General features: G+C 42.7%; 1 protein-coding gene across 1 annotated transcript; it reads right to left on the bottom strand.

Annotated features, from left to right (window-relative positions):
• Nucleotides 1–4,163: 4,163 nt before the first annotated feature.
• LOC136708180 (E3 ubiquitin-protein ligase TRIM35-like) lies at nt 4,164–10,611 on the bottom strand. Its single transcript, XM_066682527.1, has 6 exons — nt 10,207–10,611; nt 5,626–5,721; nt 5,309–5,539; nt 5,186–5,208; nt 4,982–5,100; nt 4,164–4,901 (listed from the first exon to the last, which is right to left on the bottom strand). The coding sequence occupies exons 1-6, from the start codon at nt 10,606–10,608 to the stop codon at nt 4,360–4,362; spliced, it is 1,413 nt and encodes a 470-aa protein (XP_066538624.1). The 5' UTR covers nt 10,609–10,611; the 3' UTR covers nt 4,164–4,359.
• Between the last annotated feature and the right edge of the window lie 1,453 nt (nt 10,612–12,064).

Raw genomic sequence — 12,064 nt, 5'->3', positions numbered from 1 at the left:
GATCATTTGCCCACTCAAGTCGGTTATGACGACAAACTGCAGTCAGGTGGAGTCCCCGATGAGAAAGACGAGCAGATGAGCTTCTCCGAGATGGTTTCTGACAGTTTGTTGCAGCAGCTGTCTGAGTGGCTGGTCTCAGACGATCTGTGGCATTGTACTGTGGGATAAAACTGCACATTCTACAGTGTCCTTTTATTGTGGCCAGTCGAGGGCACACCTGTGCAATAACCCTGCTGTCTAATCAGCATCTTGATCTGCCACACTTGTGAGGTGGATGGATTCTCTCAGCAAAGGAGAAGTGCTCACTAACACAGATTTAAACAGATTTGTGAACAATATCCGAGAGAAAAAGGCCTTTTGTGAACATAGAACAAGTCTTAGATCTGTGAGGTCAGCTCATGGAAAATGGGAGTAAAAAAATGTTGCGCTTACATTTTTGTTCAGTACTCGTTCAATGTGTGAAACGTGTGTTGCAAAGCAGATGTTAGTGATTGCCAAAAAGAAGTGATAGCATTTGGGCAGGAGGAAGTAAGTAGCTGCATTTGAGGGTGTAATGAAGTCACCAGCCATGGCAAGTCCCAGTCTACAGGAAATTCACTTCAAACAGCAACTGTTCTTGACTTGACTCACATCCGGATTGGCCATTGGGAGAACCGGGAGATTTCCCTGAGGCCTGGCCTGTCACCTGATCTGGATTCTTATGATGAGGTTTCCATCCAAAATTTCACAAATATGATGCGCAATAAAGAAATATCAGCAGGAGAAAAAAAAAGATCCGTGTTTCAATCCACTTCACTTTTGTGAATAAACATCAGATGACGACTCTAAACATGTTTTGCTTCAGAATGTTTTTTACAGAAGTCTATATCAAAACCAAAGCCTATATCAAAATTCTGTTTTAATATTCATTTGTTGGGGCTTGTTTCTGTCGTATACGACTTGTTCTTAATATTTTGACAGGAAAATAAATACAGAATGCTGCACATATGCACTAAAATACAAAGCTCAGGTCTAAAGTGTGACGAGAAGAGAAAGGGAATGAGAGTCTGTTAAATGTCTGCGGTCCGAGGGACAGCGGCTCAGTCGAGTGCACACTGTGCCACATGCGCAACCAGCTGAAACATTATTGTTTATTCACAACCCATCCCACCTCTTTTTCGCATTTCTTCATGTTTCTGGGCCGGACCAACCGTCCCAGTCCGGCCCTCCTCACATCTGACACACTTAAATCCAACATAGAACTGCTTTGCCTAGTTCAATGTAGGACAGAAAGATCAAATAGAAGCTGGCGAATAAAGCCAATACCAGCCCTGTCACGTCACACATTTAAGGTGGAACTGAAATTTTGATTATGAAAACTGTGAAAAAGAAGTAAACATCTGCCTCCTAAAATGACATTTAAGGTGGAAAGGAAAATTTATATATATACATATACACACATCATCTTCGTCTAGTGAAACATTTAAGGTGGAATGCGAATATCAAATATGAAACGGGTAAATACAGTATCACAGCTGTGGGGAGGATGAGGAAGTGGAGGTACATGCAAGGAAGGATTTTAATAAAACAAACCAAACACAACATAACGCAAGCAGGACACAGTGGAAACACAAACTAGAATATACTCGAACACAAACAGGTGTAGACGTACACAAAACACTAAAACACACATACACATCTACACACAAGACCAGACAAGGCAGCACCTGGGAGAGATAAGAGAGCAGGGCAACAAAGGAGACACAGGTGGGAACACTGACGACAAGGCGGGGCTAAGGAACAGGAAACAGGAAACACAAACAAAACAGAGCCATGTGCTAAAGAAGCACATGACAGACAAAGGAAATCAATAATGGAACACACGGAACAAAAGTGACACTGGTGAATAAAGCCAAATAGTAGCCTTGTTAAGTGACACAATTAAGGTGGAACTAAAGGTTTACTCACGAGAACTGTGTAATTAAAGCATGACATAATGATTATGACATATGCTTAGCTCCAAAAACCCAAATGTCTTAAACTTTTCATAAAAACCTGCTTCCACCAGCACCAGGGCTCCTCTGACATTGTTGAGCTACTTACCTGATCACAGAGAACATGCACAACACTCTGCTAGAGTAAACTAATTTCCCCTGCTTACATTCGTGATGTTGTTCTTTCTGTCATTACCCAGAGCACATGACTGTAGGTGGCGGTGGGGATGTAGATTGACCAGTGAATTAAAAGCTTTGCTTTAGGGCTTTGATCCTGGGGTGTATCTAGGATTTTTACACATCAGGGGCTTTACTCCACACAGAGAAGGCGAGTGTATATCCTACATTGTACCATAAGTCTTTGTTTCGTGAGCTAAATTTCACAAGTCATATATGGTATTTTGCTCTTTGTTCTTGAGCAATAATCAGGACATTCTTACACTGAATATACTTTGTAAATAGTTAATTAAAGTCTCTTAAATTTAACCAAACATCCTTGACTGGAGATTTGACTGATGACACACACAGCTGAATGAAGACATTTCACTTTACTGTCCGTTTATGTCCAAATACAGTCAGTTTAAACATGTAACAGCTCTTCCAAATGAACCAATACATTTAACATTACAGTTAAATTAGAATGCAAGTGACTAAACATTCACCTTGTTGGATAACACTGGTATTAGAAAAAGTACCGTTACACGGGAGCAGCAGTAACTTTCAAATCATGGCAGTTCGATTAAAAACACGTCAAAAAGCGGATTTTTCAGGAGCAGACTGTATTTCTCTGAGGGTAAAAGTAAAAATAAAGAATGCGATTTATACTCATTACAGCTCAGAATTGTAAATATATCTTTATTGGGACCATGTCCAAAAGTTTCATATGTAAAATGCACTTGTGTGTTTTATAGACAGCGGATTTCTTTTAGTGGATTCCAATGAGCCACGTCCAACTCCCTGTGACCACAGTCTGCAGCGTATTCTCCTACAACACTGCTGCTATGAATCCATGTTTTAGCAAAAGTCTATCATCACTAAACTTGATCCATAATCAGCTTATTTAATTCTTATTGTGATTAATTACAGCTGTGCTGCTCTAATATTTCACGTGAGTAAACGTGAGATCAGCCGTTAACTTTAGAGCGAACACTCAGACACTGCCGGGGGGAGATACGTAGTTTCGATTGACTGGTCTAGCAGCCAATGAGATACTTGTTAATGAAACTTGGTGTTTTTCAGCTTTTCATTGGTGATGCTGATATTAGCTGCTGTGAACAGACAGAGATTAATGCCCACATTTAACACGTGGAAAAAGTGAAAAGCGGTAAAAATGGAGATACGTGTTTTTAATCGGATAGCCACGATATCATTGAAAGGTGAGAGGACATTGTAGATAACCTTTAAACACAGGTGTAACACACTAGACCTTTGTGTTTGTCTGTTCTTGTCTAGTCTCTTTCCCCTGCCGTAGTATTTTCCAGGTCGGGGTTCCCTAGCCCACTGACTAACACTATGTAACACTATGGCTTTTATTCCAAAAGTGCAAACATGAGCTTCCTATAGTTCGACAAACAGAGGTTTAGCATCAGCAAATAAATACTTGTACAAATATTAGGTTTAATTACAACGTATCGCATAGTTAGCTTTCATAGCTGGTAAGATCCATATTCATTCATTCATTCGTCTGTAAGCGCTTATCCAGTTCAGGGTCGCGGTGGGTCCAGAGCCTACATGAGGAATCATTGGGCACAAGGCGGGAATACACCCTGGAGGGGGCGCCAGTCCTTCACAGGGCAACATAGACACACACACATTCACATTTACACACACTAGTGAACACTAGGGGGCAGTGAGCAGTGCCCAATGACCTGCATTGTGCCGGATGTGGGGATCGAACCGGCAACTTTCGGGGTACAAGCCCAGTACCCTAACCACCAGGCCACCTGCCTGCCCCCAGTAGGGGGACTTAAGCGGCCAATCAGATTTTAACTTGGGCACATTTGAAATGAAATGCACAATTATTTGTCTTTGTACAAGTACATTGTGTCATCTGCATTTAACTCATCTGTGGCAGTGAGCACGCACACACACACACACACACACTCAGAGGGTGGGGTGCAGACATTTCCTGCGCCCAGGGAGCAGTTGTAGGTTCGGTGCCCTAAGCCCTCTGCTCTAACCATTAGGCCACACATTTTACTGTGAAATGGTTGGAGTCTATGAAGCAGCTTGCATTTAGACTGTAATAACTATGTTTTTAAAGTCAAACAAAGCAGATATAAAACGGGGGTTAATTGCACACGTTTAAAATGTACGTTCATACATTTAATGATATGTTTATATTAACACCGTATTTGACTTTTTGCAGCTGTCTGCAGAAGCAGCTCTAACTGAACTGATTCACTCTGACAGAGCCCTGCATTGGGAGGATCTTCAGAGGAGACACTTCACAACCAACACAAAGAAGCGGCAGAACTCTCTCAGTGAATGTATGTTTGAAAGTGTGTAAGTGTGTGTTAGTGAGAGGATCAGAGAATGAGAGTTTTCCTCCATCCCAGTCCAGCTTCACTCTGACCCTCTGGACCTTCTGTGACACTGAGAGGACAGTGTCAGGCTGTGGTGAAACACCAGTTCTATATTCACCGCTGTTATACCACACATACCACAGATCACTCCTGGAGTATATGTCTCCCTTCCTCTGAGCAGATTGTGTCATCACTCCCAGCAACCAGTCTGTATTGTCTCCGACTTCAACGTCCCAGCAGTGTGTCCCTGAGTTAAAGCCCTCACAGCCCAGGACACACAAATCTTCATCAAACCTCTCTGGAAGATCAGGGAGCTGCTGTTCCTCACAGAGTCTCACACTGGTCAGATCATCAGACACAGTGAGCTCAGGATGAGCAGTGTTGGGGTCCAGAGTCACAGGAGCTGAGAGTAAAACACATGGAAATATTACATACACACATCTGTGCATACACAAACATACAGTTAGAAAAAGTGAGACTCACTAAAGCTGATGATCTCCTGCATCTTCTTCCAGACAGTGAACTTCAGGTTGTTCAGGTGGTTGCTCACATGGAGCAGTGTTCCTGAAAGCCTCTCTGGATCCTGCAGTGTGCACTGAGCTCTGAAAGAACATTCAGGAGTCAGTGCTGCTGTGGCTTTGAGTTCAGAACCACAGAAAAGAGAGAGACAGGAGACACAGCACTCACCTCTCCAGAGTGGACTTGTACTTCTGTAAAACAATGAGGCCAGTGTGGGTCACTGTGGTCATTTTAATCAGAAAGAAATAGAGAATAACGTCTGTGGACAAGCCCTGACTAAAGTGTCCTCACCTGTAAGAAGGAGACGTCCTCAGCGCTCATCTGCTCTTCTACGGCTCTGACCGTGTCTGAAAGGGACGAGATCTCTCTGATGATCTTTTCGATCCTCTCCTTCATCCTGTGACTCTTCTGCTTTTCTTCCTCCCTCAGTGCAGTGATCCTGGCTGCCTCTTCATCTCGGAGAAACTGGTGGAGCTCCTCAAACTCCTCCTTAATCTGCCTCTCTGTGAGCAGAGCCTGAGTCTGGAGTCAAGGAGGAGATGGAGTGAGAGAGGATTGATGAAGTGATGATGTTGACCATCGTAATCTCTGTAGTGTTTGATTCTCACCTTTATGTGTTCTGCAGTTTGATCCCAGTTCAGTTTACACTCTTTAAACAGCTTCACTTTCTTCTTTAGGGCCTTCAGTGCAGACTTGAGTCTCTCCTAAATACATCAACACACACCGGATAAAGAGACTGTTTCAGATGCTTTACTCTAATGCTTCAAAAGTCTGCTTTCAGAAGAAAGTCCAATGACAAATACAAATTATAATCCAGAACAGAATTAATCAATAGACAGCACACACTGCTTGTAGTGGGTGTGTATCACTGCTTTATTAAAAACAGTGAGGGCAGTTAATCATTGAAGACTCAGAACTTAGCTGTAGAGAGTTCAGTGTGTGATCTGAAAGATACCGGAAGTCAGACCTGATTCTTTCCCTCTCACGTCTGTTCTTTTATATCAGAGTGTGGCATCTCGACATCTCGTTCCATGTTAGGCCACCGAAATCACCTCTGCACAATGATGCGAGTCTCAGGGATCATTGGTTCAGTTGGTTGGACAGTGGATGGAGTGTCCCACTGGCGAGGGAGGGCATCAGGCTTAGTGTTTTTAGAATCTGGTCGATATGACAAAACAAAATCAAATCTGGCAAAAAACAATGTCAATCTGGCCTGAAGTGAGTTTAGACGCTTGACTTGTTGGATGTAGGCCAAGATTTTGTGATCTGTCCAGACCAGAAACTGAAGTTTTGCTCCCTCCAGCCAATGACTCCATTCCTCCAAGGCCATCTTCGCAGCCAAGAGTTCCCTGTCACCCACAGCATGATTCCACTCAGCGGGCATAAGGTGATGAGAAAAAAAATGTGCAAGGCTGCAGTTTTTGGTCAGCTCCAGAATGCTGTGATAACACTGCCCTAACTCCTATATCCGAAGCATCTACTTCAACTACAAAAGGGAGATCAGGATCTGGCAGTTGTAATACTGGAGTAGTGACCAGGCAACGTTTAAGCTCCTCAAAATCCTTCTGTGCTGCTTCAGTCCATAGATACCTCCCTATGTCTTTTCTTGTTAGGGAGGTTAATGGAGCAGCCACAGTGCTAAAATTTCGGATGAAACGGTGAAAGAAATTAGTGAAGCCCAGAAAGCGCTGAACTTGTCTGAGAGAAGTGGGGCGTGGCCATTCAGCAACTGCTTTGATCTTAGCTGGATCCATGTGTAGTTGGCCCTTGGATACAACAAATCCAAGGAAGGACACAGATGAAGCCTGGAACAGAGACTTCTCAAGTTTCATGTAGAGATGGTTCTCCAGGAGTAGCTGGAGGACTCTTCTCACATGAAATATGTGTTCTTCCATAGATTGGCTATAGATGAGAATGTCATTCAGGTACACAAAAGCATATTGGTCTAATGCTTCCCTCAAGACCTCATTGATGTAGCGTTGGAAGACAGCCGGAGCATTCATCAATCCAAACGGCATGACAAGGTACTCGTAGTGGCCTGATGGAGTGATGAAGGCTGTTTTCCACTCATCACCTTCTCTAATGCGGATGAGGTTGTAGGCGCTGCGCAAATCCAGTTTAGTAAAAACCGAGGCTTGGAGTGCTTCAAAAGCAGAGGTCATGAGGGGCAAGGGGCAGCGGTCTTTCACTGTAATTTTGTTCAGACCCCGGTAGTCTATACAGGGACAAAGACCCCCATCTTTCTTCGCCACAAAGAAGAACCCAGCCCCTGTTGGGGAGGTGGAAGGCCGGATGAAGCCTAAAGCTAATGCCTCTTGGATATATTCCTCCATAGCTTTCCGCTCAGGGCAGCAGAGAGAAAACAATCTTCCCTGAGGAGGACTGGTACCAGGGAGGAGATTAATGGCACAATCATAAGACCAATGAGCGGGCAGAATCTGGGCCTTTTGCTTGCTAAATACTTCCTTTAAGTTGAGGTACTCATAAGGAACTCAAGATAGACCTGAAATACTCGAGTGATAAAGTGAATCCAGGACAAGTAGGGTGCCTTTGCAAACAGGACCCCTGGCACTGAGGTCCCCAGGCTGTTACCGACTGAGTTGCCCAGTCAATGCAAGGGTTATGACGCTGCAGCCAGGGAAACCCCAGTACCAGCTGCAAATGGGGGGCACTGATTAAGAACAGAGTGATCAGTTCAGTGTGTTGGCCAATTTGCAAAGAGAGAGGTTGTGTCTCTTGTGAAATGACCCCTGGCTCAAGAGACCACCCATCAATTGCTGAAATTGGTAGAGGATGTTCTAAAGAAACCAGTGGCAATTTTAAGGCTGTAGATAAGCCAGAGTCTATAAAGCTGCCAGCTGCCCCGGAATCTATAAATGCTCTAAGATGTTTCTCATGGTTCTGTCCTCAGGACATCGTCGCATTAAGAAACACCCCAGAGATAACAGGAGATGGATTTTGGCCCATCACAGATCTCCTGTCCTGTGATGAGCCCTGGCTTTTACTGACAGCTCTGGGCAAGTTGGACGCAAGTGTCCTGGTTGCCCACAGTATAAGCATCGGCACTCTCGCATATGGGATTCTCGCTCCTGGCGAGATAGGCGAGCATGCCCCAACTGCATTGGTTGTTCTCCCTCATCAGGTGACTCTGGAAGTGGCAGAGAAGAGGAAGAGGAGGGAGAGGGGGATACGTAGCCCCGTTGTAGAGGAAACCAGGTTTCTCATCTCCGCCAACGCTCTCATAACCGGTTATCTAATTTCAGGGCTACCTCAATAAGACTCTCCAAAGAGGCAGGGAGATTTCTTGGTGCTAACTCATTTTTGAGTTGCTCACTCAACCCCTGCAAAAAGGTTGCTGTTAGTGCTGATGTGTTCCAGCCACTTTCAGCAGCAAGAGTATGGAACTCAATAGCATAATCAGCCACGGATCTCTTTCCCTGACTTAAGCGTAGAAGACGGGGACCAGCTTCACCTCCACAGACAGGGTGATCAAAATGTTACGCATAGTTGTTGTGAACTCCTTTATGGAGGCACACACAGTAGAACAATTCTCCCATATTGGCCCAAGTAAGAGCCCGGTCTGTTAGCAGTGAAATGAAAAATGCTTAAGATATCAGGGGAAAACTGATCATCTCAAAATTATTGAGCAAAAGAAAACAAAGGCGAGAGAGTTTCCCAAAACAAAAGGGAGGGACAAGACGAGACAAAAGAAATTAAAGATAGAACACGAGACAAGTCATTGGCAAAGAATAAGAGTGGGAACAAAAAACACAACTTAAAAAACACAAATTGTTTTATTTTTAATTATTTATTTATACCAAAAATGGTAAATAGAGAAAACTCGAGGAGCTTTACCAAATTACCGGCCAGGCTTGTGTGGCACTCTGAAAAGAGAAACCTAAGACTGAGGACTGAGGTGTGTGTTGGCTTCCCTTAAGCAGGAGTAGCCCAGGTGGAACTAATTGCCTCAAATTAAGAGTGTCTCTGTCTCCCTCTAGTGACTGGGGGTGGCTTAGCTGGCAGCCTCGCCCCAGCCCCAGGCAGACCTCTTACACAGGTTCAGTAGAATAAAAGACCAGGGCCCTCATTCATAAACCTCTCTGAGGAGTAAAAGTGTGTGTGTGCACAACAGGATTTATGAAACCAAGTGTATGCACAACTGAACGCTCAAAAAATCACAATCTTCACTCTTAAAAATAGATTTGTTGAACATTGCCTTAGAGGAACCAGTTTTGGTTCCATAAAGAACCATTTTTGTTCAAGAAATGCATGTGTGAAGAAGCTTTTTAAGGGTTTAAAACTCCATCACTCTGTATTAAGGTTCTTTACCAATTTAAAAATATCAGCAAACACAGTTCTTTATGGAACCAGAAATGTTTCTTCTAAGGCATTGCTCCAAGTACCTTTTGTTTATCAAAATGTGCGCAGCTGAAGCAGCCTCATGTTCCGCTTCCATAATTCACAGTTTGAATATTTAAATATGGTCTTCACCATTCATTTTTAAGTGGGATAATGGAGACAATGGAGAAAAAGAGGAATTTTGGAGAATGCAAGGAAGAAGTCCTTGTTGTGAAAGGCAAGGGGAAAAAAAAGAATTGTTTGGTCGCCCAACATATGCAAATTGAGCAGAAACATGTGGCTGAGGCAGTGAACAGCATTAAATCGACTCATTAATCAGTCATTATCATCCGCAAAAATAATCTTCATGATCTCAGAAAACGTCAGCCTCTCATCAATTTATAGACCTGTGATTTAGTGCACGTTACAGCTGTTAAATTACAGTAATTATCCACCATTAGCAGCCCATAACTATATGCAGTCTATTAATTATGGGATTTATTAGTGGTTAATAATAACAATAATAACAAACAATGTGAATGTCATGTTTAAAATCACTTTGCAAAAAAAACAAATACAGTGAGATAAAACAAAACATTTTAAAGGACAGCATGTGATTACATCTGCAGAATGATTCCAAAAGCTCATTCTTTGATTTGAATTGAAAAGCTCTGGTCAGTTTAAGTGTGTAAGGTTTCAGATGGAGATATTCTGAATGTAAATGGTATGTCAAAGCTCTTTATATTTCTTGATATGTTCCTGCACTGTAGCTATGGCTTAGTTACATGTTTATAGCCTGAATCTGTAAAGCTTCGAGGTATAAATCAATATTGTGTTGACAGTGTGTTTACCTTGCAGTCTGTAAGAGCTTCATCCACGAGGCAGAAGTTGTGGTTGCTGTGTTTTCTTGAAGTCTGACACACTGCACACATTGGCCGCAGATCGTCCAAACAGAAGAGTTTGAGTTCCTCACTGTGCAGACTGCAGTGTGTTTCAGACCTTGCTGCAGCTCTCTGACTTCTCTCCTGTAAAAACCTCTCACACAGATTCTTTAAAGCCAAACTCACAGGAGGAAATTCCTTTGAAGATCTTGCTCTACAAAGTGGACACTCTCTGGACTCTTTGGTTTCCCAGAACCTCTGCAGACAGACTTTACACACACTGTGACTGCAGCTCATAACGACCGGGTCCTTGAAGATATCAAAGCACACAGGACACGAGAAATCCTCCTCTGAGAAAGATCTGGAAGCCATTTCTTTCAGCTGTAGCTCTTTCCAGTCAGAGCTCTCACTCTTTCCTTTTCACTTCTGTGGAAATAACCCTGCTCTGATGTCAGATGTGTGTTTCAGCTACAACTTGAGGCTTTCCAGCTGCAGTTAAGGACGGGTTTGTTTCAGAGAACTGAAAATGGGCCTCAGATTTCTCCATAAAGTTCTCATAAAGCTTTATAAAACTAGACTGACATGAGCACATTCCAGCCCGTCTGTTCAGAACAGGAGACGCCTCACACTCTGCACTGCCTCAGTAGGAGGAGCTTCACACTAGGAAGACTTTCACTTCTACTTTGTCCTCTGGGTTTAAAGATTATTATAACCTACTGCTTACATTCATCAGACACAACAGCAAACACTGGAAACAGGAAATTAATCAGATCAATCGATCCATCAATAAATAAGTTCACAAACAAACAACTCCATTTCCAAAAACAATGCAGGGACATTGTGCATGAATAAAAACAAAATGCAATGATTCAAATAATTTAAACCCTATATTTAACTGAATATAATGGTGAAATTGAGAAAGGTTTATAGTTTTTCTGGAAAATATTCGCCAGCAACACGTTCCAAAAGAGCTGAGACAGGGGCAGTGTCTTTCACTCTGTTAATCACCTCTTGTTTTAACAGCACTCCGTAAGTGTTTGGGAACTGAGGAGACCAGTCGCTGTAGTTTTGAACGTGACCTGTTTTCTGGTTCTTGCTGGTTATGAGAGTCTCGTGATGCAGCAGTTGTTTTCAATGGGTGACAGCTCCTTCACTGTTTTACTAAGGAGCCATGCTGAAATAAACAAGGCTTTCCCAAAAAAAGACGAATGGAAGCATGTTGCTCAGAAACATGCATGTCATCGCTATCTAAAGTAAAAGGATAAAACCTTCTCAGCTCGGGCCCAGAGAATGTGGCGCAGTTTCAGGATCCTCTTTATTTTTTGCATTTGAGAATTTTAACTTGTGTTTGATGATGCAGTGATGAACTGTGCTCACAGACAGTGGCTTTGGGAAGAGTCTCAGAGCCCGTGCAGTGCAATTTCCAGTCTGTTTTTAATTCAGTGCCATCTGAGGGCCTAAAGGTCACATCCAGATACTGGTTTTGGGCCTTGTCCCTTGCACACAGACTAGCGGTATGTTTTCATTCCTGTGTTGTTGCTCACTCCGTCAATTAAACTCCTGCACTTACCTCCACCTCTGGTCCTTGTCCCTCAACCCAAAGTGACAATGGGAAATTGGTGTTATTTATTTATTTTAAAATGACTATGAATGTAATTGATATAAATTTTTGTTGTAGCTCATTAATATTCATAATAATCACAAACAACTTTTACTATTTATTGTTAAAGTATTATTAAATAAACATAAAAAAATATACAAAGCAACTCGGTCACTTTGGTTTGTTCAGAGATTTTAACCAAATCTGAGCAGCTTCTTCACTGCAGGA

Source organism: Hoplias malabaricus, chromosome 10, assembly GCF_029633855.1.
Source record: "Hoplias malabaricus isolate fHopMal1 chromosome 10, fHopMal1.hap1, whole genome shotgun sequence".
NCBI classification, from domain to species: Eukaryota; Metazoa; Chordata; class Actinopteri; order Characiformes; family Erythrinidae; genus Hoplias; species Hoplias malabaricus.
The sequence above is the reverse complement of the archived record's forward strand: the minus strand, read 5'-3'. Positions and strand labels throughout refer to the sequence as shown.

Bases quoted from the DNA above. Each gene is read 5' to 3' on its own strand.
- LOC136708180 (XM_066682527.1), bottom strand. From the start codon at position 10,608: ATGGCTTCCAGATCTTTCTCAGAGGAGGATTTCTCGTGTCCTGTGTGC. The intron at 5,101-5,185 runs GTGAGTGCTGTG...ATGTTCTTTCAG, and splicing joins TACAAGTCCACTCTGGAGAG to AGCTCAGTGCACACTGCAGG. The intron at 4,902-4,981 runs GTGAGTCTCACT...TTTTACTCTCAG, and splicing joins GCAGGAGATCATCAGCTTTA to CTCCTGTGACTCTGGACCCC.